Source organism: Danio aesculapii, chromosome 10, assembly GCF_903798145.1.
Source record: "Danio aesculapii chromosome 10, fDanAes4.1, whole genome shotgun sequence".
Classification (NCBI taxonomy): Eukaryota; Metazoa; Chordata; class Actinopteri; order Cypriniformes; family Danionidae; genus Danio; species Danio aesculapii.
In genome coordinates this window covers 38,955,190-38,981,318 of record NC_079444.1, presented here as the reverse complement: position 1 = coordinate 38,981,318, position 26,129 = coordinate 38,955,190, and the positions used below count along the sequence as shown (strand labels likewise).

The following is a 26,129-nucleotide window of genomic DNA, read 5'->3' as shown; positions in this document are numbered from 1 at the left end:
AAGAAAAGTTGCTAAGTATATTTCAGACGCAAATTCAGTAGAAAAGTATGAAACAAAAGCAATGTAATAAAAACGGTAATTTAAAAACGAGAAGTTGATTTACTTTAAAAGCCAGCAGATTAGAAACTGAAATGATGGTAAGAATCAAACTCAAACATGATTTCCCTTCTAGAAAAAAAACATAAATACCCAAAGAAAAGGGTTAAGTGTGACGTCACACAAAGCGGCTTCCGGGTCCAAGCGCTCTATCAAACTGTATGTGGAGACTCATCAAATGGTAATTATAAACATTTACAAAGCGATGTATTACTCTAGAAAATCACGATCGTAATATATAGCCATGCCTAATATCAGATGGCCAGAAAGTGATTCATTTTTAATAATATGTTAAAATTTTGGTATTTGTGATGCAGCAAGTCCAGAGACTGTTGTGTACACTGTGATTTATATCAAGTTCACTTTAAACTGTGATGACTATAACTGTGATATGGTCATAAACGAATATTTTCTCAATTCAAATGAGTAGCGGCTTGGACCCGGAAACAGTATTTCATACGTCACTGAAACATCACGACTTAATAAGCGGATAAAATGACGCAACAATAAAACAGATTTTTGTTGGTGGTCTTCCACAATATTTATGTGTTTTCACATTCAATATTAACAAGCAATAAAATGTACACATTTATAAATCTCAGTCCATGAGGTCTGATTCGATTTTAAGACAAACTTTTAAAGTTTATGATTATTTTTGGTGTTCATTTCTGAAACATTACGAATATGGCGACCTAAAAACAGTCTGAAAGGTGAATCTGTCATATGCATATTCAAATATATGCAAATTCAAAGATGCAACTGAATTTCTGGATCTCTGCTGTGAGGTTTTGCAATGATTTTTGCACGGTAAATTTGGTTGAAACTACAGCAGCATTTAACACTTTAAAGGGTTCGTTCACGATCTCAATTCTGTCAATTACTACCCGTCATGCCTTTTCAGTTTCCCTTCATTCATCATCAGAAGACAAATGAAGATATTTCAGATGAAATCAGAGAGCTCTCTCATCCTCCATACACAGCAAATGGTCAGACGTTCAGAAAAACACACATGAAAAAACACTAGTGTTTTTAAACCATACTATAGTAAAGCACGGTGGCTCAGTGGTTAGCACTGTCGCCTCACAGCAAGATGGTCGCTGGTTCGAGTCCCAACTGGGTCAGTTGGCATTTCTGTGTGGAGTTTGCATGTTCTCCCCGTGTTGGCGTGGGTTTCTCCTACAGTCCAAACACATGCACTATAGGTGAATTGAATAAACTAAATTGGCTGTAGTGTATGAGTGTGAATGAGTGTGTATGGGTGTTTCCCAGTACTGGGTTGCAGCTGGAAGGACATCCGCATATGCTGGATAAGTTGGCGGTTCATTCCGCTGTGGTGACCCCTGATTAATAAAGGGACTAAGTCGAAAAGAAAATGAATGAATGAATGAATGAAATTTGCTGTAGTGTATGAATGTGTATGGGGGTTTCCCCAGAGATGGCTTGCAGCTGGAATGGCATCCGCTGTGTAAAACATATGCAGGATAAGTTTGTGGTTCATTCCGGTGTGGTGACCACTGATTAATACAGGAACTAAGCCGAAGGTAAATGAATGAATACTATAGTAAAGTGAAGTATTACCTGATAATCTGTAATAAATACAATAATATACTTTAGTTTTTACTACAGTAAACTGTGCTGTGTTCTTAAATAGTTGGAGTAAACAGTACAGCATTGGTATAATTTACCATTTATATTACAATATTTGTTGTAACCATGGCAAATATGCAATTACAACAACATATTAGGCGACGCAGTGGCGCAGTAGGTAGTGCTGTCGCCTCACAGCAAGAAGGTCGCTGGTTCGAGCCTCGGCTGGGTCAGTTGGCATTTCTGTGTAGAGTTTGCATGTCGTGTGGGTTTCCTCCTGGTGCTCCTGTTTCCCCCACAGTCCAAAGACATGTGGTACAGGTGAATTGGGTAGGTTAAATTGTCAGAGTGTGTGTGAATGAGTGTGTGCGAATGTTTCCCAGAGATTTCCTGGAAGGGCATCCGCTGCGCAAAAACGTGCTGGATAAGTTGGCGGTTCATTCCGCTGTGGCGACCCCGGATTAATAAAGGGACTAAGCCAGGGATGTCCACACTCGATCCTGGAGGGCCGGTGTCCTGCAAAGTTTAGTTCCAACCCCAATCAGACACAGCTGGCCTAGCTTATCAAGCTCTTACTAGGCTTTCTGGAAACATTCTTGCAGGTGTGTTGAAGCAAGTTGGAGCTAAAATCTGCAGGACACCGGCCCTCCAGGACCGAGTTTGGACACCCCTGGACTAAGCTAAAAAGAAAATTAATGAACAACATATTAATTCAAGTAATTTACTATAGTATGGCTCAAAAACACTATAGTATTTTTGTCAAAACATTCAATGTGACTTTAGTGGTTGGAGTATAATCATAAAAAACACTTGTGCACCAAAAAAAAACAAACAAACGTAAAAGCAACATAATCGCCTACATCTTAGCAAAGAGTTGCATTCTGTGTAGTAAATGTGCTAGCTAAAGTTGATCAGAAAATGCTCGCCGATAACGATGCCAAAATTTTTACAGTATCAGCGAGTATTTCTGAACAACTCTAGCACATTTACTATGCAGAATGCAACTCTTTGCTAAGATCTAATCAATATAGGCAATTAAATTGCTTTTACGTTTTTTTTTTTTAATTTGAAACCATAAACCAATCCGATACCATCATTTTAATTGAGACATATGCCCACAACAACCACTGCTACAGCAGTGAAGAAGAGGGTATCACACTATTTTTATATAAAAATAAATCAGAATTTTAAGTTTCAAAGAGGTTATTTTTCCATACTGTACTTTTCTCTCTTTCGTTTTTGCACCAAATGTTTATACAGTTATACTGTAAAACGCTTTAGTTTACAGTGTTTGATTCATGGCTCAACTTGTTTCAGTAAAGTATAGTAAATCATATTACTGTTGAATGGCTGATAATAAAAATGTCAGATAATAAAAATACTCTAGTTCACTGTATGTATTTGTTTATATTTGAATTTTATATTTATTATTACATTTAGTTTATAGGTCTGAAGCACACCGTAAATTATTTGTCAATTTATACAGGCCTAGTAGTAGTGTAGACAACTGTTTCTACAGATACACACTCCGGTATCGGCCGATACCCTGAGCTCAGGTATCGGAATTGGGAAGAGAAAAAGACTATTGGAACATCCCTAAAATGTGCAAGGGGACCTGACATGGGCAACATCGGTGAATAAAGTAGTTTTAAAAGTTGTTTTGGCTCACAAAACTGTTCTCTGAGCTTCATATGATTACAGTTGAACCACTGAAGTCACATTTGAAGGTGTCTCAGGACTGTCTATGGAGGATCAGAGATTAAAATATCTTCATTTGTGTTCTCATTCATTCATTTTCCTCTAGCTTAGTCCCTGATTAATCAGGGATCGCACAGTGGAATGAACCGCCAACTATTACGGCATATGTATAACACAGCAGATGCCGTTCCAGATGCAACCCATTACTGGGAAACCCCCATACACACACACTCATAGACTACAGACAATTTAGTTTACCCGATTCACCTATAGCGCATGTCTTTGGACTGTGGGGTAAACTGTAAACAGTACTAACCAATGAGCCACCATGCTGCCTCATTTTTGTTCTGACAATGTCAAAAGGTATTGGGGAATTGAAAGGCGAATAATTAAAAATAGAATTCATTTTTGAGTGAACTAACCCTTTAATCTCCCACTAATCTAAGTTTCAGTCACCAAACTCATCCAGCTGAAACATCAATTGCGTTTCTCCAGTGAGTTTCCCTGCTCCTCTGAACACATACCGTCTTCCTCACACAATGTTTCTCTCCAGTATGGGCTTCTTCTTGATGATCCGTTTGATGCCAAAAGCACTGAGGTCGATGGTTTTATATCCTCTGTCCAGAATGAGCTCAGCGATGGCGCGTCCAACCGCAGGAGACTGCTGTAAACCGTGACCGCTGAAGCCTGTGGCGAAGTACATGTTGGCCACTAGAGGGTGCAGTCCTAAAATACCGTTCTGATCAAAGGTGTTGTAGTCGTAAAATCCAGCCCACGCGCTCGAAACCTGACAAATACAGCAGAATATAGCAACATCTTTACTCTATCGTTGACTGTATTTTCCTGAAAATAAGCCACCCGACTGGGTCGCACTGGGTCAAAATTAAGTTGTTCAGAGAAAATACATAAATAAATAAATAAATAAATAAATAAATAAATAAATATATATATATATATATATATATATATATATATATATATATATATATATATATATATATATATATATATATATATATATATATATATATATATATATATATATATATTTATAGAGAGAGAGAGAGAGAGAGAGAGAGAGAGAGAGAGAGAGAGAGAGAGAGAGAGAGAGAGAGAGAGAGAGAGAGAGAGAGAGAGAGAGAGAGAGGCAGAAGTATTACCCAAACAAATACTAATAAATAGACAAGATGGTCTCTACGTGGATTTATGTAGATTTTAACTAATATAATGTAATGGGCATTTTTATAAGAAATACATTTGCTAATTTATTTAAAATCGCACAAAATATGAAATCCCAGCATACTTAAAAGCCTCCCTGCACAAATTATACATAAGTTATTACTGATACACTTCCTTTTGATATTTAGATTATTATTATTATGATTATTATTATTTAAATTTTGCTAAATAATTGAATAACTGATGACAGACTAGATAAACATATTAAGGATGAAATAAATATATAACTTCCATTGGGCTAAATAAGTTTAATAAGTAACAAGTCACCATTTTCCTCATAAAACATAAGGTGCTATTGACTTGAAATTTTCCCTGTATGTTGGTAACAACCAAAGAAATGCATAGATGCAAAGAAAACAAATCTAATTAGTCTACAAATCAAGTTATGTGTAATAAAATGAAATGATGCAGGGAAAAAGTATTGAACACATGAAGAAAGGAAGGTGTAGAAATGCACTGAAAGTTTCCTTAGCTGTGTTTTGGATCATTGCCTAGCTGAAACCACCCTGGTTCCATCTTCATCATCCTGATAATGTAGATGTTGGACTGAAGCAGCTGATATTCATTTACACTGAGGAAGGGCAGAGAGTTGCTGAAGAACTACTGAGAGATTTCAGCTGCTGTCCGGGCTTTCACTCCGTTTCTACACCCACCTTCCTTTCTTCATGTGTTCAAAACTTTTTCTCTGCGTCATTTCATTTTATTATACATAACTTCAATTGTAAACGAATTCGTTTAGTTTTCTTTATGTATATCCGGTGAAAATTTCAAGTCAACGGCACCTTTAGAAATGTGTTTTCTGAATAAAATGTTCAATGAATAAAGTGTTCAATACTTATTTCCCCCAATGCATGTGATGATTTTACCGAAAAAACAGATTTGGAGTAAATGAATAGATTATGTTAAACCAGGACACCAATTATTTATCTTGAATTGTATTTTTTTTTAAGGCAATCATTTGAATGACTTGTAGCAACTTCGATTTGACTGTACATAGTTGATGTTAAACGACCGAAAATACAAAGCATGTGTAAGATCTGTAAGGCTATGTTCACACTGCAGCCAAATGTGGCCTGAATCAGATTTTTTTGCCCACATGTGACTCAGGTAATGATAGTGTGAACAGCCCAAACCGCATGGAATCTGATCGTTTCAGGTCAGATCTGTGCCACTTTCATATGCAGCCTTAAATCAGACACAGATCTGATGTTCTGCAATGCGACCGCAGTGTGAGCGGTTATGTCGGATTTCATGTGACTTTTACATGATCTTTGAGCAACATGCGTCATCATTCTGTGCTGCAAACATCCTCTACTCCTCAGCACAGCAGCATAGTAGAATAGCCCACATGGCGATTACTTTACCACAGAAAGTTGGTTTTTCATTTTGAAAAAAATTTGGAGGCAAAACTGGTGCTTGTTAATGATTGAGGCATGTCTTGATCGCGAAGGTGAAGATCGTTGTGCGTGTTGCGGATAGGGGATCTGTGTGCAAAGAAGGGAGAACTTTCTCTCAGAGAGAAAAAAGGGCAGGTGCTCAAGCACCCAAACCCCCCTTCTGCACGTGTCTGCTGTTTATAATGAAGTAAAATGAAATAACTCTGCAAATGGAGATGCACCAACTCCGCCTACAAAGTTCAGTCTGCGGCTGCTCATTAACCCTTAATGAGTTCACTACACCGGTGGTCAAACAAATGCGCACCGCGATTGTCATAAATCACAAATGATCAGTGTTTTCAATCACAAGTGACTTATTTTAGATTTCAAATGCCGAAATACACATTAGTAGTAGCAGAACAATTATTTACAGTTTATGAAATACTCCACGATTGTCTGTGAAAAGAGTAATAATCATATAAGCATGATCTGACAACGTGCTTACTTCATACAGTATACACATTGTGTGCATAATTAGACATTTTGTGCTGTCCGTAACTGTACATTTGCGCATGCAGGTCAGTTTAGAACCATAATCTGTTCACACTGCAAATGTGATATTGGCCACATTTATAAGAGCAGTGTGAACAGCCATGCAAATAAATCAGATCTGAGCACTAAGCCTGGCAGTGTGAACATAGCCTAAGTCTCTATCTATTTGAGCCATTATATATATATATATATATATATATATATATATATATATATATATATATATATATATATATATATATATATATATATATATATATATATATATATATATATATATATATATATATATATAAATAAAAGAACAATTTTCCATGCTAAATCTCACCTTCAGTTTCTCAAACGCAGGAATTCGGTGAGCCAGATGATGCCAGACCTTCTCTTGAAAAAACTCATGGTCCACATCCAGGTTACTAATATCCGGTTCTTCTGACTGCATCAAAATATAAATCAAATAATGAAAAAAGTGTGTGCAGATGATGCCAATTCAATTTCAGTGTCTGTACCTCCTCTGGTGACATTCCTGTGATGTAATTTCCTCCCAGTCCCTCTCGCCTCAGGTAAACCCCTGAATAATCGATCAGAAACGGAGTGTCCAAGCCCGGTCCATCAGGACAATGAACCACATAAACAAACCTGCAGGAGACACCGGTGGATTTACTATTAATATATCATTTGTACATTAGATTGGAACTAAATTTACAAATGATATTTAATAACTTATTGACAATTTTAATCTAATAAGGCATTTGTATATTTCTATATACACTTTTACTTTTATGTAAAAGTGTATGTTTATGTTGTTTTAAGGTAAATTGTAGAATCACATCAGTAATTCACATTAAAGGGGTAGTTTACCAAAGACTGTGTTATTAATGTCCTGTTACACATTTGAACTTACACTTACTATTCAGTGGGTTGTTACATAAGTGTAGTTACATAAGTATTACACAAGTAAATGCTATGTACCAGTGTGTACATACACTGTAGTTACATACTGCTTACACATCTAGTCACCATGTAAGTTGACAGGTATAAGCGACAATATATAGTGGGACCTAATAATTAAATATTCAATAAAAACTTTATAATTATGTGATACTAAAGGTTATTCATTAGGCATAAAATTATATATTAACAAAATATTTAGAACTATTCTGAATATTTAGAACTACTGATTGTTCATTTAAATTCAAATAAATTGATTTATAAGAATAACTATTTATTTTTATAACGATATTTGATTTTTAGTAATATATATTTTTAAACTGCATTTTTGAATAATTGGCAATAAAGTTAATAATAATAATAATAATAATAATAATAATAATAATAATAATAATAAACAACAATCAATACAATAATTAAACAAAAATTATGTGATACTAAAGGTTATCGATTAGGAATTAAATAATATATTAATACAATTATTTAAACATTTAATTCTGAATATTTAAAACTACTGATTATTCATTTATAGGAATATTAATTCATTTTTACAAATGATATTGACTATTATTATTAATAATAATATTAATAATATTAATATTTTTTAAACATTTCTGAATAATTGGCAACACTTATTCATCAAAGCAAGTAGGAAGTCATTGCCAATAACTATACAGCCACAAAATTCACAAAAGGTGATCGAGTCTTGACCTTTTCCTGGGTTCCACAGGAAATGGAATACCAGATACGGATTCCTCTGGACCCAATCCGATGCCCAGCATGGCAGCAATCTTCCCTGAGTTTGCACCCGCTGCGTTTACCACAACCGGGCACTCAACCGGCTGATACTCCAGACTGTTGGGCATCCGTACCTAAAACAACACCTCATTTACTATTAATGCGCATTTTAAAAGCAATACATTTTCAACAAAGGTCTGCCATTTTCTGAAAAGCTTAATGCATGTTTAAAGACTTACATTGACACATTTTATCCTTCTGAAATCAACAAAGTCTCCCTCTGCAACTTCTGCGATCTGTGTGGTGTACCTGAAACCTAAACAACACATTTGAAATCAATACAAGGTGGATTCTTACAAACCAACCTCTTAGTTAAATGAACACTCCACTTCACTTCATTTTTCAACTCCCCAAGAGTTAAACAGTTGAGTTTTACCATTTTTTAATCCATTCAGCCAATTTCTATTTCTGGCAGAAGCACACTTAGCTTAGCATAGATCATTGAATCAGATTAGACCATTAGCATCTCGCTCAAAAATGACCAAAGAGTTGATAATTTTCTTATTTTAAGCTTGAATTGTCTGTAGTTACATTGTGTACTAATACAAACAGAAAATGAAAAATTGCTATTATCTAGGCCAATATGGCTAGGAACTATACTCTCATTCTGGTGTAATAATAAAGGAACTTTGCTGTCCTACCATGGCTTCAGCAGGTGCAACGATATTACGCAGTACCTTTAAATAGTCCCCAGCACCAAGTCCTACACTTGCACCACCAGTTAGATTCGGAGTGATATCATTGCACCTGCTGAAGCCATAGTATGGCAGCAAAGTACCTTTATTATCACACCAAACTGAGAGTATAGTTCCTAGTCATATCAGCCTAGAAAATAGCAACTTTTCATTTTCTGTCAGATCTAATACACAATGTAACTACAGAAGAGTCAGGCCTTAAAAAGGAGAATTATCGAAACAGTTTTATTGACATTTGAGTGAAATGCTTATGGTCTAATCAGATTCAATGATCTATACCAGGGGTCACCAAACTTGTTCCTGGAGGGCCGGTGTCCTGCAGATTTTAGCTCCAAACCTAATCAAACACACCTGAACAAGCTAATCAACGTCTTACTAGGTATACTTGAAACACCCAGGCAGGTGTGTTGAGGCAAGTTGAATCTAAACCCTGGAGGGACACCGGCCCTCCAGGACCGAGATTGGTGACCCCTAATCTATACTAAGCTAAGCTAAAAGTGCTCCCTTGACCTTGGTATCAGCTGGATAATTTAAAAGAATGGTAAAACTCAACTGTTTAACCCCAGGGGAGCTACAAAATGAGCCTGTTATGACTAAAGCTTATTTAATTTTGTTGCACATTGCATGTGTATTTTTTGTGTCCCTCCTTCTAGTGTTAATTTTTGTTATCCCGTAGGATCCCATTTTAATGTGGTCCAGGTTCTAATGGCTTCTGTTCACGGAGAGCTATAAAAGGGAACTTTCGGCAGAGTTCGAGGAGCTCATTTGTGGTGTGACCGTTGCTGGGAGTGGAGAGCTCCTGAATTTCCCTATCCCTCCGGCCGACGACCAAACTTTATTCTTGTTAAAATGTATGCTTGCAACTTTTTTTGAAGGTTTGGGCTTGTAGGGGTGGCCGGCCTTTTTATTTGATTACTTTTGACTGTGTTTACGTTTAGGGAGGAAGGTAAGCTCACTGTATTTTTCTTTAAAGACTTACATATTATTAAGCTTATTTGCTTTGCAGAATCATTTGTTTGTTTGTTTGTTATTTTTGCCTGTGGCCACCCTGAAGAGATGCTCATTTAAATTGCTACTTTTTAAAAAATAATAACTCTATTCAAGTACTCTCAACTGAGTATCCGAGTTTGGTTGTCGACCGAATGGGATCTTTTGCATAAGCTTTTTTGGGGGGGAAATTCACCACCCACAAGCTTATTTTGTTTATTATGCCAAAGTTGTTTTCCCCTAGTCTTGGAGCGTAATAGAGCCTATTTTCCAAAACAAAGCTGAGTTTTTCTTTAAAATGCTATTTTAAAAGTTCTATGTGTTGTTTATTAGGGGTCCTTGCTGCTTAAATGCTTAATATACTTCAATAAAAAAAAAATTCAATAATAAAAACGTTCAAATACTGTACACATTTCTATTATGATCTGCCCTATCTGCAGCACATTTCTCTATATTTATATGTTTATTTGTTAGTGTTCTCCTATTTGTGTGCTTTTTCTAAATTATAAGCACATCTGAGCTCTCTCTGCCACCGTATTTTGAACTATTAGCCAATGAATAAGTACTAATGGATAATATCATATAAAAAAAATTAATTACAAGCAGAATAAAATTAGATCTAAAATGGACTAGTCCATTTAATATTTTATAGAACAGGTCTATAATTTGTTCCATGTTAGATAATAATAACAGGATATATACCGGAATCAGAGAGTAAAATGCAATACCTTAAGACATTTTTAAGACTCTTTCCATACATTTTTGCCACTTTATGTTTCGACTGGTAACATTTTTTGGCCACATAAACTTCCAGTATATTCACTAAATAATGATTGAAAGAAACTAATCCTAAACTAAAACATCATTCATATTGTGAATAAAAGTGTTAATCCAGCAGGTGGCGCCTATAGAACAGCAGAAATAACGTTGTGTTTCTGCGGTAGACAAAAAAAAGGTAACGTAAAATATAGCAGGACACAGCATTCAGGCAAATTTTGGCATACAACTATACAGTTGAAGTCAGAATTATTAGCCCCCTTGAATTATTATCCCCCTGTTTAATTTTGTCCTCAATTTCTCTTTAACAGAGGGAATATTTTTTTCAACACATTTCTAAGCAATAGTTTTAATAATTCATTGCTTTTCTTTTTTTTTCCATTCAGTTTTTTATTGCAAATTCAAAATCTCAAGTTTCCCAAATTCACATACATTCAAGGACATTATATGAAACAAGAAAAACAATACACTTACAATTGTTTTGTATATCGTCAAAAAGAAACAGATAAAATTGCTTTACAGTTACAATTCAATTGTGTACTTTTTTTTTTGTACCGTATTGTGGCCCCCAGTCTTCCCTTTTTCTTTTCTGTTTTTTATTTTTATTATTACCTAAACTATGTACATACAAAACTGTGAGGATGGTACTTTTTTTAAAAATAGGTATTGTTCTTCTTAATATCTTTCTGTTGTGTTTTTCTCTCATTACTAAAAATAATACACAAAATAAAAAAAATCACATCTTTCTGACTATTCATTCTATAATAAATCTTCTCTTAATGGAAGAATATATTCTACCCATTTTCTCCATGTCTCATTAAACTCCTCTGTAAACGACGGTTCATTGTTAGCCTCTCCATCTTATAGATTTCATAAATTTTGTCAAACCAGTCACCAATTTGAGGTATTTCACGCTGTAACCATTTTTTAGTTATGGCTTTTTTACAGACCATCAGCAAAATTGCAGCAGTTTTTTGTCAGATTTTTTTTCTCGAATAGGATTTTTTTAGGCCCAAGTATAGAGTTGAGAAAGAAAAATCGATAGGGATATGGAATATATTCTCTAAACATTTATGAATTTCTTGACAAAATGCCTGGATTTTTAAACATTTCCAACAATATGTGAATGATTCGCTTCATTTGAGCCACATAGTCTCCAGCAGACTGCCTTTTTGTTTAAGTATCTCTTCTGCTCAGGGGTGACGAAAAAACGAATGATATTTTTCCAACCAAATTCCCTCCAGACTGAGGAGGATGTTGAGTTTTAAAAATTCTATTTCACTCTTCCTCAGTAATTTCAATATTGCACTCTTTTCCCATTTATTTTTTATATAATAGGTGTTCTCTAATTTATTGTCTTGCAGACTTTTATATAATTTAGTAATTATTTTGATCATGTTGGCTCCTTTATAAGCTGAGATAAATATTGTAAGAAGACTATTATTTTTCTTTTCATCGCCATTTCTAATGTTTTTAATTTTGTGTCTTATCTGTAAATATCTATGAAAGTCATGATCACTCAGTGAATTTTCATTTTTGAAAGTTTCAAAATCCTTAACACTTCCATTATGTAGAAAAGTGCAGTAAGTTGTAAGTCCTTGCTTATTCCAAACTTTAAAACTAGTGTCTATTTTGCTTGGGGCAAATGTGGAGTCAAAAGCTGGCCATCTCAGTATTGATACTGATTCTGTTAAATCACATTTTTTAAATATTTCTTGCCAAGCTTTTAGTGAATTGATTGTCCATATGCTAATTTCTTTTTCATAGATTTTCACCAAATTGTCATCTGCCATTAGGGCCTGGATTGGGGAATAATTCATTTCTAATAACTGATTTATTTCATCTTTGCCATGATGAGAGTATATAATATTTGACTAGATATTTTTCTAGACACTTCTATACAGCTTAAAGTGACATTTAAAGGCTTAACTAGGTTAATTAGGTTAACTAGGCAGGTTAGGGTAATTAGGCAAGTTATTGTATAACGATGGTTTGTTCTGTAGACTATCGAAAAAATGTATAGCTTAAAGGGGCTAATTATTTTGACCCTAAAATGGCTTTTAAAAAATTTAAAACTGCTTTTATTCTAGCTAAAATAAAACAAATGAGACTTTCTCCAGAAGAAAAAATATTATCAGACATACTGTGAAAATTTCCTGAATCTGTTCAACATCATTTGGAAATAATAATTCTGACTTCAACTATACATTGTATAATCAAAAATGACACTAAATGAAATACCTTGAAACAGCATTTAAGATTTCTAAATACTTTAAGGGTCTTACATTTCTCTAAATTGATTGATCAACTTTTCATAATTTTTAAGACACTGTCGACACCCTAAATAATATTAATAAACCCATTTACTAGGGGACTTTTAGAATCATATACAATCAAATCTTTTCTCTTTTCCAAGAAAAGAAACACCCAGCATCATATAGTCTCTATAAAAACTAGTATATGTAGGACAACATGGTAATAATTAGTCAAACCTGTGACTTCTCCGAAGCACTGATAGACTCCCATAGACAAGGCCTTGCGTCTGAAAGCGTTCAGCAGAGACCAGGGGTCAAACCAGCCCTCGTTCTCTAGTCCTGGAGATAATTTAATACATCACTCAGTAAAGAAGTTCAGTTGAGACTTATTATAGTAAAAAATGATCACAAACCAAGAGAAGCCAGAGCGACGCCCTCTGTGTTCATCCAGGGGAATCGCTCCTTCAGCTGAGACGGCGACAGGAGGACCACCTTTGCACCAGCGTATCTGACAACAAAACACTACAATGTGATTTTATTATTTATTTTCCTGCAGCTTAGTGCCTTTATTAATCTGGGGTCGCCACAGCGGAATGAACCGCCAACTCATCCAGCATGTTTTGTGCAGCGGGTGCTCTTCCAGCTGTAACCCATCACTGGGAAACATCCATACACACTCATTCACACACATACACTACGGACTATTTAGCTCGCACAATTCACCTATATCGCATGTCTTTGGACTTGTGGGGGAAGCCAGAGCATCCGGAGGAAACCCACGCAAACATGGGGAGAACATGCAAACTACACACAGAAACGCCAACTGGCCCAGTTGAGGCTCGAACCAGCGACCTTCTTGCTGTGAGGCTACCCACTGTGCTGCCTAATATATATATATATATATATATATATATATATATATATATATATATATATATATATATATATATATATATATATATATATATATATATACATACATACATACATATACATATATACACATGTATATACACATACATATATATACATATATATATATATATATATATATATATATATATATATACATATACATATATACATGTATATACACATACATATATATATATATATACATACATATATATACATACATACATACACATATACATATATATATATATATATATATATATATATATATATATATATATATATATATATATATATATATACATATACATATATACATATATATATATACATATATATATACACACACACATATACATATATATATATATATATATATATATATATATATATATATATATATACACACACATACATATATACATACATATACACATATACAGATAGATAGATGGATGGATGGATGGATGGATGGATAGATAGATAGATAGATAGATAGATAGATAGATAGATAGATAGATAGATAGATAGATAGATAGATAGATAGATAGATAGATAGATAGATAGATAGATAGATAGATAGATAGATAGATAGATAGATAGATAGAGAGAGAGAGAGAGAGAGAGAGAGAGAGAGAGAGAGAGAGAGAGAGAGAGAGAGAGAGAGAGAGAGAGATAGATAGATAGATAGATAGATAGATAGATAGATAGATAGATAGATAGATAGATAGATAGATAGATAGATAGATAGATAGATAGATAGAACGAGAGATAGAACGAGAGATAGATAGAACGAGAGATAGATAGAACGAGAGATAGATAGAACGAGAGATAGATAGATAGAACGAGAGATAGATAGATAGAACGAGAGATAGAACGAGAAATAGATAAACGGATAGATAGACGGATAGACAGACAGGGAGATAGACAGATAAAATAGTTTGAAAAAGGATATATATATATATATGTGTGTGTGTGTGTGTGTGTGTGTGTGTGTGTATTACGCAAATACAGGCTTTTATTTTGGATGCTGTTAGTCACAATTAATCTTTTGACAGCACTATTGAATACAATTTATCCATTGAAGGCACCAGATCATTATTTGAAAATGGTTTATTTAAATAAATCTCTGAAAATAGGGCAATATGTACTGTAGATAGAGCAAGTCAGTGTCAAGTTAGCTCAAAAACATGTGCTTTTATTAATCTTTAACTTTATACAGCAAGTCTGTTGTGCACAAAGTCCTTTTTGATTTGCTGATATGACATATACTTAATCAAAATAGAAAACATAGTAATTAAATTCTGCAATCTAACCTTTGTGTACTGTAGTTTTCCTCCATAACATGGGCTGATTTTTCACTGGCGAGGAAGAGATATCCCGAATGGTTAAACTGCAGATCGACGGGGTCTTCGTTTACCACCCACAGATGCTTCTGTAGCATTTAAACACAAACACAATCATTTATGAGTATTAAGCTCTAACCAGGCCTAAATGATCACACTTACTGCCTCCAGAAAATAAAACCATATTTAGAGTACATTTTCAATTGATTTACATTGAAGTGCATGTAATAATACTAATCATAATTATAATAATAATTCAGTTTATCTAAAGACCATTCTACCATGAATCCACACAATAAAACTAATGTAAACATTCACAAACATGATGCAATCAAATGTAAGCAATGAGCTATGTGCACACAGACTTTTAATTTTCAGCCAGGCAGCCCAAGAGTGACCTGTCTTTCCATTACAAAACTGTCACGTTTAAGATCTGATTTCTTTAAAAATCGGCGATCTTCACTGACTGTTAGATATACGATATAAATTGGGTCTCAGATCGCACTACATTAAAGTTCATTTCCCCCCGCCATGTCTTTAAAATAGGAGTTTATTTTACCCCAGTATTTTCAATGGGATTTTAGCGCTAGCCAGTTGCTACTGACAGAGCTAGTGGTTACAACGGTCTTTCATCTCGTTTTATGCTTGAACAACTAAATGAATGCTTAAGTCTATTTAACTAAATGTATTTTTTAATTACATTACAACATCGATGCTGTAAAAACCATGTGATATTGTAAAGTCACATTAAGCTTTCACCCAAAGATTATCGTTGGCTTTAAAACTTTAGCTATGCATAGAGCCCATTATAAATAAATGGGTTTTAAGACGAACGATAAAATCAGAAAAAAGAAAAGAGAGATGAAAACCAGGTTTTGATTTTAGCCAAATAATTTAAAGGTGAAAGGATCAAATCAAAAAGGTGAAGGAAAGACAGAAGTAGAAAAAAGGACATACAGTTTAAGTCAGAATTATTCGCCCCCCGTTTATTTTTTTTCACAATTTCTGTTTAATGGAGAGAAGATTTCTTCAACACATTTCTAAACATAATAGTTTTAACAACTCGTTTCTAATAACTGATTTATTTTATCTTTGCCATGATGACAGTAAATAATATTTGACTAGATAATTTTCAAGAGACTTCTATACTATGGAGAGAGATTAGACTCAATAATAATTCACGCAAAAGACACGATGTACACATGCGTAGCCAAATACACTTACGTAAAATATTTATTTATACTTACAAAAACAATTCACATGCACAAAATAAAAATACATTTTCATAAAATACGTTTCACAAATGCAAAACACCATTTGCAAATATATAAGAGTGTACAAAAAGTTTTGAATGTTTAAAATTCACGAGTTCATCCTGAATGAGAATGTGCAAATCCTCTCACGTACGACTCACCCTGAATACGAGTGTGTGCATTTTTGAGACTTTCCTGCCAGAAACAGGCAACTCGTACCTCTCAGCCAATCAGATGAGAGCTGTACTCGATGTCAACCACTCTGCGCTCCTTTTGCGCAGTCTGTTCCTCTAACCAACATGGCGGATACTCCTGTAAGTCAATACTGTTTCCTACTAGTTTGTGTATACGCTTTTTATAGTAGAATCTGAGTGTATTTTCAGTAACTCAATAGAAAAGTGCTTGTGTTAAGTCTATTCTTCTTAGAGGATCATCTCCGTTAAGTCAGACTGCGCAAATGGTGCGCACAGTGAAGCACTTCGGTCATTCCCGCGTTCTCAGGGAGTTGTGATTGGTTAAACAGTAAGCTTGCATCTTATTGGCTACAGGGCACGAGTGACTCACGTGGGAGGTGTGTGCTGACAGGAAAGTCTCAAAAATGCACACACTCGTATTCAGGGTGAGTCGTACGTGAGAGGATTTGCACATTCTCATTCAGGATGAACTCGTGAATTTTAAACATTCAAAACTTTTTGTACACTCTTATATATTTGCAAATGGTGTTTTGCATTTGTGAAACGTATTTTATGAAAATGTATTTTTATTTTGTGCATGTGAATTGTTTTTGTAAGTATAAATAAATATTTTACGTACGTGAATTTGGCTACGCATGTGTACATCGTGTCTTTTGCGTGAATTATTATTGAGTCTAATCTCTCTCCATACTATACAGCTTAAAGTGACATTTAAAGGCTTAACAAGGTTAATTAGGTTAACTAGGCAGGTTAGGGTAATTAGGAAAGCTATTGTATAACGATGGTTTATTCTGTAGATAATCGAGAAAAATATTAGCTTAAAGGGGCTAATAAGTGACCTTAAAATGGATTTTAAAAATTAAAAACAGCTTTTATTCTAGCCGAAATAAAACAAATAACTCTTTCCCCAGAAGAAAAAATATTCTCAGACATACTGTGAAAATTTCCTGAATCTGTTAAACATAATTTGGAAAATATTTTAAAAAAGAAAAAATAATCAATAAATCAATGGGGGGATAATAATTCTGATTTCAACTGTATATAGTTAGGCATTGTCTGCATAAGAATAAAAAAAATTATGCAGAATTTAAAAAAAATTGTCCCCTAAACCAGTGTTTCCCAACCCTGTTCCTGGAGGCACACCAACAGTACATATTTTGAATGTCTCCCTTTTCTGACCCATTAACTTCAGGTGTTGGAGTCTCTTCTGATGTTATGATAAGTTGATTCAGGTGTGTTTGATTAGGGAGAGGATGAAAATGTGTACTGTTGGTGTGCCTTCAGGAACAGGGTTGGGAAACACTGCCCTAAACAATAAAAAAAATAATAAACAAGAGAGGGCCCAAGACGGAAGCTTGGGGAACACCTCCGGTAACATTTTATGTTTCAGATTTAATTTAAGAACAAACTGAGTGCATCCAGAGACGTGATCTTAACCAGGACAGACATTGACATTTGTAATAAGAACAATGGGTCTCTTTCACTAATAATTGCAATACGTTTTTCATATTTATAAGCACATTTAAACTGCTCACAGAAACTTTCCAGCTTTTTCACAACACGTCCGTACACACAAGAGTTTGTTCTTAAACTCATTCTTCTGTTAGTGAATTTTAAATCCTCAGCTCTGTTCCAAACTAGCATCCTTGTTCACAAGGCACGTAATTTGCTTAATACACGCCCAAACCACCTCCATTTAAGGGCTTTCCACAAATTGTCCAGAGAAAACTATGAGACGACAAATTATAAATTAAGAAGAGGCAATTATGGCACTGAAATTATGGCAGCTTTTGATGTCAGATGTGGCATGTGCTTTCAGTTATGAAAAAACTCACTTTGTTGACTTCCTTTTGTTGACTCTTTTTTTAAAAAAGCAGAGCGCTGCATGGTTTATGATGTATGGATGATCATACATGATTGCGTAGATGTGGTATAAAATATTCTTGAATTTGTTTGTATATTTAGAATCAATTTTAGTACGAACGATTGGATGAATCGTGAATTATTCGTGAAAACGTCTGTATGCGCATTTCATGCATGCAAAATTTGTGCGTACACATCTTTAGTAAATGAGACCCAATGATTCAGTACAGTTTTAGAAGTGCAATACGGAGGATTTTTACATTAATGTTCCTCAAGAAATCAGCAGATTCCAGTGACAGCAGGATATTTTCTTTCAGGGAAAACTGCTGTCGGATTCCACCACATGACAGCACAGTTGAAGCCTGAGAATACTGCAGAAAGAAAAACAAAGATTAGATATGTGTGTATATAAATGTACAGAGTCTACTGTAATGTTTCAAATAATAGTAAAAATAAAACCTCAAAATATGGGTTAAATAATGTTCAAATCTCAATATGCATAACTGATATTTCTGTAAAAATGAAACCAAATACTTATTTTGGCTTGAGATTAAAAGATATTTTCATGTATACCTACAAATTTTAAGATTTAAAAAGCGTTGTTTGTCGGCGCAATAGCCTAGTGGTTAACGCGTCGACATATTGTGCAGTAGCACATCCCGAGTTCAAATCCTGGCTCCAGGACATTTCCCTACCCACCCCCCCTCTCGCTCCAACTTCGCTTCCTGTCCTGTCTAATAAAGGCAAAAAGGCCAAAAATAAATCTTTTTTTAGGGGTGTTACAGACTGTACCAAAAAGTTGAAGGCCCGGGGGAGGCAATAACAAAAAGGGAGGGTGGTGGGACATGGGTCTGAAATACAGGAGACTTATGGTAAAAATGGGAGTGTTGGAAGGTATGCACTACAGCCAATTTAGCTTGTTTAATTCACCTATAGTGCATGTCTTTGGACTGTGGGGGACACCCACGCCAACACAGGGGGAACATGCAAACTCCAGCTGGGACTCACACCAGTGACCTTCTTGCTGTGAGGCAACAGTGTTAACCACTGAGCTACAGTGTCCTCCATAATAATACATTATGAAGGAGAAATGGGATAATCAAACAAATGTTCTCGAATATATTTAATTGAATGGCTTCTGTGCATTTTCTGAACTAACTGGGGATTATGTTACCATAATGGCAATATTGATCTCTGACAAATCTCAATTATACGTCATGCTCATCTTCAAATCTTTAAAGTGTGTGTGAAATGGAGACTGCATAGCTGAAATTAAATTTATTGAGATCTCCACTTGAAATGATTAGCCCTTGTTCATATAATTTTCTTTTTCATTCAGTCATTTTCGGCTTAGTCCCTTTATTAATCTGGGGTCGCCACAGCGGAATGAACTGCCAACTTATCCAGCATATGTTTTATGCAGCGGATGCCCTTCCCAGCTTACACTAAGGACAATTTAAGCATACCCAATTCACCTATACACCACATGTTTTTGGACTGTAGGGGAAACCGCAGCACCCAGAGGACATCCACGTGAACTCGGGGAGAACATGCAAACTTCACACAGAAATGCCATCTGACCCAGCCGAGGCTCGAACCAGCGATCTTTTTGCTCTGAGGCAACATAGCTACCCACTGCGCCACCGCATTGCCTTTTTCATACATTTCCCAAATGATGTTTAACAGAGCAAAGAAATTTTCACAGTATGTCTGATAATATTTTTTCTCCAGGAGAAAGTCTTATTTGTTTTATTTTGGCTAGAATAAAAGCAGTTTTTAATTTTAAAAAATCATTTTATTGGCAATATTATTAGCCCCCATTAAATAAGCTATACTAGTTTTGATTGTCTACAGCAGTGTTTCCCAACCCTGTTCCTGAAGGCACACCAACAGTACACATTTTTGACCTCTCCCTAATCAAACACACCTAAATCAACTTATCATAACATCAGAAGAGACTCCAACACCTGAAGTTAATGGGTCAGATAAGGGAGACATTCAAAATATGTACTGTTGGTGTGCCTCCAGGAAGAGGGTTGGGAAACATTGGTCTACAGAATAAACCATTGTTATACTATCATTTGTCTAATAACCCTAACTTGCCTAATTAACCTAGTTAAGTCTTTAAATGTCACTGAATACTAGTGTCTTGAAAAATTTTATTTACTGTCATCATGGCAAAGATAAAATAAATCAGTTATTAGAAATGAGTTATTAAAACTATTATGTTTAGAAAGGTGCTGAAAAAGTCTCTTCTCCTGAAAAAATAATATAGGAGCTCTAATAATTCAGACGGGCTAATAATTCTGACTTGAACTGTTCACCCTCATATAAACTCACAGTAGGGTCTTTCTCCACAACCACCACCCTCAGAGCACCCCTCGTTCTCTCTTTCCTCTTTATCCAGTATGCAATGGACCATCCCACGACGCCGCCTCCAATAATCACCACATCGGCCCTCTCAGGAGGCAGGCCGGGCGTCAGCTCAAACGGGCTCCAGTCACTGCCGGGCATCGCCTTCACAGCTTTTTTCCGAAACGCCCGGAACTGATCCTCCAGTTCTGCAAAAATGAATGAATAAATCAATAAACAAATACATACATGACAAATAAATAACTTTTTTTAGCATGTTTATTTAGAGTTCTCAAGATGAATGTACAGTGTGCTTTCACTTTTTACACAGAATGTGCAATGGGTTAAAGTCCAAATGTACTACAAATCAAAGTGTGTGTTTTTATTTATTTATTGCCATGTCAGCAACCAAGGCTAATTTCATGGCAAGAAAATTTCAATAATAAATAAACAATTAAGAACAACAAACAAATGAATACACAAGTTAAATAAGATTTTTAGTGGTAATACATGATAAAAATTCTAAAAAAAAAAAAAAATTCTGGTGTCACTTTGCTAAAAATGTCCTTAAGAAAGTTAATTTTATTAAAAAGTCTTCTGTTTTACAGTAAGGGGAGTTGTGCAGAACTAACATTGAGTGGGGTCTTCATCTTTAATTAAAAAGCCATGAGTTAATCTTGTATGTCCAATACGACATCTGGTAAAAAAAAAAAAAAAAAAAAAAAAATCACTTGATCAAATCGAGTCTTAAAATGTCTTAAAATTCTTTTTGAGATTTCAGGTTGTATTTCATGTAATTTATTATTTTCCAATGCATCCCACTCCTCTTGCCGCTTATTTAAAATGTAAACATTGATAAAAGGTCTCATCTCTGATGGAGGAATTTGACATTTGATCACCATCAGCTTGCTCATTTCCTGAAAGCCCAACATGTCCTGGAATCCAGCAAAAAAGTCATGTGATAAAACTGATTTTGTAGATAAATCAAATTATAAACAATAATAGAAAATAGATTAAATAATCATTTACCAAACAAATAAATACATACATAAATTTTTATGAGCAAAATAATAAAAAATGGCATGTTTATGAAATTATATGACTTCCTGTCTGGAGACTGATTGTCTTTAATGGGGTATACGGATGGGAACATTTGAGGACAACACATACACTCAATACACTTCATTAAACATGTACACGCAGACATCACTTATACAACTGCATGTTAACTCTGTTTATATATCTATAATAACTTACGCATTTAAAAGGTTATTAATGACTAGTTAATTAGTTAAAGTTATTCATTCATTCATTTTCTGCCACTTTTCCAGGGCTGGGTTGCGGGGTCAGCAGTCTCATGAGAGAACCCCAGACTTCCCTCTCCGCAGACACTTCCTCCAGCTCCTCCGGGGGATCCCGAGGCGTTCCCAGGCCAGCCGAGAGACATAGTCCCTCCAGTGTGTCCTGGGTCTTCCCCGAGGCCTCCTCCCGGTGGGACATGCCTGGAATACCTCCCTAGGTAAGAGTCCAGGAGGCATCTGAAACAGATGCTCGAGCCACCTCAGCTGACATCTCTCGATGTGGATGAGCAGCGGCTCTACTCTGAAATCCTCACGGGTGACAGAGCTCCTTACCCTATCTATAAGGGTGTGCCCTGCCACCCTACGAAGGTAACTAATTTCAGTTGCTTGTATCAGAGATCTTGTCCTTTCGATCATGACCCAAAGCTCATGACCATAGGTGAGAGCAGGAACGCAGATTGACCGGTAAATCGAGAGCTTTGCCTTTCGGCTTAGTTCCTTCTTTATTACAACAGATCGGTACATCGACCGCATTACTGCTGCCACTGCATCAATCCCCCTGTCGATCTCACGTTCCATTCTTCCCTCACTCGTGAACAAAACCCCAAGATACTTGAACTACTCCACCTGGGGTAAAGAATTTTCTCCAAACTGGAGATGGCAAACCACCTTTTTTCGATGGAGCACCATTGCCTTGGAGGTGCTGATTCTCATCCCAGCCGTGTCACACTCGGCAGCAAACTTTAAAACTATTAGTAACTAATAATGTTATGGGAACTAATAATATACCTGGTCAACATTGTGATGTAGTGCTGTCGCCTCACAGCAAGAAGGTCGCTGGTTTGAGCCCAGTTGGCATTTCTGTGTGGAGTTTGCATGTTCTCCCCATGTTGGCGTGGGTTTCCTCCGGGTGCTCCGGTTTCCCCAACAGTCCAAACACATGCGCTATAGGTGAATTGAATAAGCTAAATTGTCCATAGTGTATGTGTGTGAATGGAAGAGTGTGGGTGTTTCCCAGTAATGGGTTGCAGCTAGAAGGGCATCCATATGTGTAAAACATATGCTGGATAAGTTGATGGTTCATGGTGGTGACCCCAGATTAATAAACAGACTAAGCCAAAAAGAAAATGAACGAATGAATAAAATAAACTTGAATTGAACTTTTTTTCAATTTATTTTTCTATAAGCCATCTCAAGCGCTTCCGGTAAACTGTCATGCCATTATAAACTCACCACGTTTGAGATCTGGTTTCTTTAAAAATCAATGATCATCACTGCCTGATTGATATACGATATAAAGTGGTTCTCAGACCAGACAAGAAGCACTGCATTAAATTACATTATTCTGCACCATGTATTTAAATTACAGAAATGTATTTTACATAAGATTTTTCAATTGAGTTTCAGCACTCGCCTGCTGCTACAGACGGCACATCCGTTTTAATGGATCTTGTTTTGCACATGAACAGATAAATGAATGCTAAAGTGTAAGCATTCTAAACTGATTATACTTTAATTACATTACAACATAAATTATGTAAAATGAACCTTATGAAATTAAAGTCACATTAACCTTTCACAGGAAGTTTATCTGTGACTGAAAATCACTAGCTGTGCATGTACCTAAATTCAAGCATAAACCCCATTTCAAGAAACCAACTGCATGCCTGTAGCCAGCCTACTGAAAGGGGTGGACCTTTTTGCAGTTATTTCAACACAGTCATGAGGTTTAAGCTTTGCTGGATTAGCTTGACTGATGGTGATCACACTTTCTTATGCACCAAAGATATTTCCTACAGTTTTGTCAAAGTGTTTACAACAGGCCTACTATTTTACTACGAAGCATACACTTACAAATGTGCACTTAAATTGTAAACTGTAATTACAGTTTTATAATGTTATGAGATAAACATTTTAAATTTAAAAATATATATGCTAAACGACCTAAATGCTTAGGTCTATTTAACTGATTATACTTTAATTAAATTACAACATCGATGCTTTAAAAATGAATCTTATGAACTTAAAAATAGTCACATTAACCTTTCGCCGGAAGTTTATCGGTGGCTGAAAAACACTAGCTGCACATATACCTCATTTCCAAAAGCCAAAATCAAAATATTTTGATTCTGTTAGATAAGTTTGCGTTACAAAATGTAAGTGACTTTTTTTCTTCAGTAGAACTTTAAAGATCTTTAGCTGAATCTGTAGTCCTTAGTCATTCATAAAATGCTAATCAACTGCTACTGGCACTTTGAGAATGAAATATATATACATATATATATATATATATATATATATATATATATATATATATATATATATATATATATATATATACATATATATATATATATATATATATATATATATATAGGTTAAACTAAATTAATAAACTAAGTTAATATAATGAACCAACCAAGGGACATGGCTTTAGCTATTAAAATAAATGTTGAATGTGTTTAAGTAAATGTCACCTACCAGATAACAAAATAAGTGAGGAATAAAGTAAAGATGAATTCACATTTGGAAAAGAAATTGTCAAATTTTTACGGTTTAGCATATGCTAAATCATAAATTGTGGATTGAGTTATAGATTTTTTAAATTTTTTAACTATTACGTATGTGACAAGGTTAAATCACCCATATTTTTAGATGTTATTATGATTTTGTACCTGACGAATGATCATAATTTATACGTATTTGTTATTACGTTAACGAGTTTATGAATCCTACTGTAGTAACCGGTAGTTCATGAATATTAATTACGCACTGCTTCGTTCGCACTCGCCGATTTGCTGAAAGGCACGAGGTAGTAAATGGCCGTTGAGTATTCGACCAATCTCCTTCGTCAAAAGCTTTGACTCATGAATATTGATAAGATTCACTTACCAAGCAACGCCAGCTAAAGCCAAATTAATATTAATAAGCTCATTCCTCCATTCTCGTAATAGGGTTATTAAATAGATTTTCATGAGGACAAGTATGACTCTAGGAACCGCTGACAGGGTTTAACTTTAACTTCTCACGTACTAGTAAAACATACGAATACATATATTAAGTGTATCGTTGGCTTACCTTCAAATACGTCCTTGTCAGATCTCCTGCTGCTTTTGAAACTCCTGCAGGGCGCTTTCAGAAGCCGGAAAGCAGGGACGGAGGCGAACAATTTGCGCCACATGGTTATTGTCAGCAGGCTGTCATTCAGTCAGAAAACAGTCTCCTAATCACCTTCCACACTGACACGCCGCTTACAGACGAGTGTAAACTCATATGGACCACTGCGCATGCGCACAGTGACGCCACAGTAAGAGAGCCGCCCACAACTGTGCTTTCATGAGCGGCCGGTAGAGAGAGATGATGAACTCCAAATAGGTACACATTTTAGATTGTTGATGTAAAAAAAATTAATCAAATAAACATCACACGTCCGACCTATAGACTGTAAAAGGTCCAACCTTGAGGCAGATGGGAAACTGGAAACTTAGGCTACAATTCGCACAGGCTCATCAAAATTGAACAATAGAAGATTGGAAGAATATTGCCTGGTATGGTGAGTCTTGATTTCTGCTGCGACATTCCTTGGCAAACTTTGGGCCCATTAGTACCAACTGAGCGTCGTGTTTACACCACAGCCTGCCTGAGTATTGTTGCTAACCATGTCCATCCCTTTATGTACACAGTGTGCCCATCTTCTGATGGCTACTTCGAGCAGAATAATCCGCCATGTCATAAAGCACGAATCATCTCAGACTGTTTTTTGAACATGTCAATGAGTTCACTGTACTCAAATGGCCTCCACAGTCACCAGAACTCAATCCAATAAAGCACATTTAAGATGAGATGGAACGGGAGATTCGCATCATGGATGTGCAGCCGACAAATCTGCAGCAACTG

General features: G+C 35.4%; 1 protein-coding gene across 2 annotated transcripts; it reads right to left on the bottom strand.

Moving 5' to 3' along the window:
- Nucleotide 1: 1 nt before the first annotated feature.
- On the bottom strand, nucleotides 2-25,501 carry foxred1 (FAD-dependent oxidoreductase domain containing 1). Of its 2 annotated transcripts, XM_056466320.1 has the most exons (12): nucleotides 25,311-25,501; nucleotides 20,920-21,140; nucleotides 18,840-18,950; nucleotides 15,240-15,358; nucleotides 13,422-13,516; nucleotides 13,246-13,347; nucleotides 8,474-8,550; nucleotides 8,208-8,368; nucleotides 7,055-7,184; nucleotides 6,877-6,981; nucleotides 3,906-4,168; nucleotides 10-2,156 (listed from the first exon to the last, which is right to left on the bottom strand). In XM_056466320.1, exons 1-11 carry the CDS (start codon nucleotides 25,411-25,413, stop codon nucleotides 3,914-3,916), a joined length of 1,479 nt encoding a protein of 492 aa, XP_056322295.1. In that variant the 5' UTR covers nucleotides 25,414-25,501; the 3' UTR covers nucleotides 10-2,156; nucleotides 3,906-3,913. The 2 variants fall into 2 exon arrangements, with proteins under 2 accessions (XP_056322294.1, XP_056322295.1); XM_056466319.1 differs by having other exon boundaries at nucleotides 2-4,168.
- Nucleotides 25,502-26,129: the final 628 nt, after the last annotated feature.

Bases quoted from the DNA above. Each gene is read 5' to 3' on its own strand.
- foxred1 (XM_056466319.1), bottom strand. From the start codon at position 25,413: ATGTGGCGCAAATTGTTCGCCTCCGTCCCTGCTTTCCGGCTTCTGAAA. The intron at 8,551-13,245 runs GTTTGACTAATT...TGTGTTGTTTAG, and splicing joins GTGCTTCGGAGAAGTCACAG to GTTTCAGGTACACCACACAG. The intron at 7,185-8,207 runs GTCAAGACTCGA...TGTCTCCTGCAG, and splicing joins CCTGTGGAACCCAGGAAAAG to GTTTGTTTATGTGGTTCATT.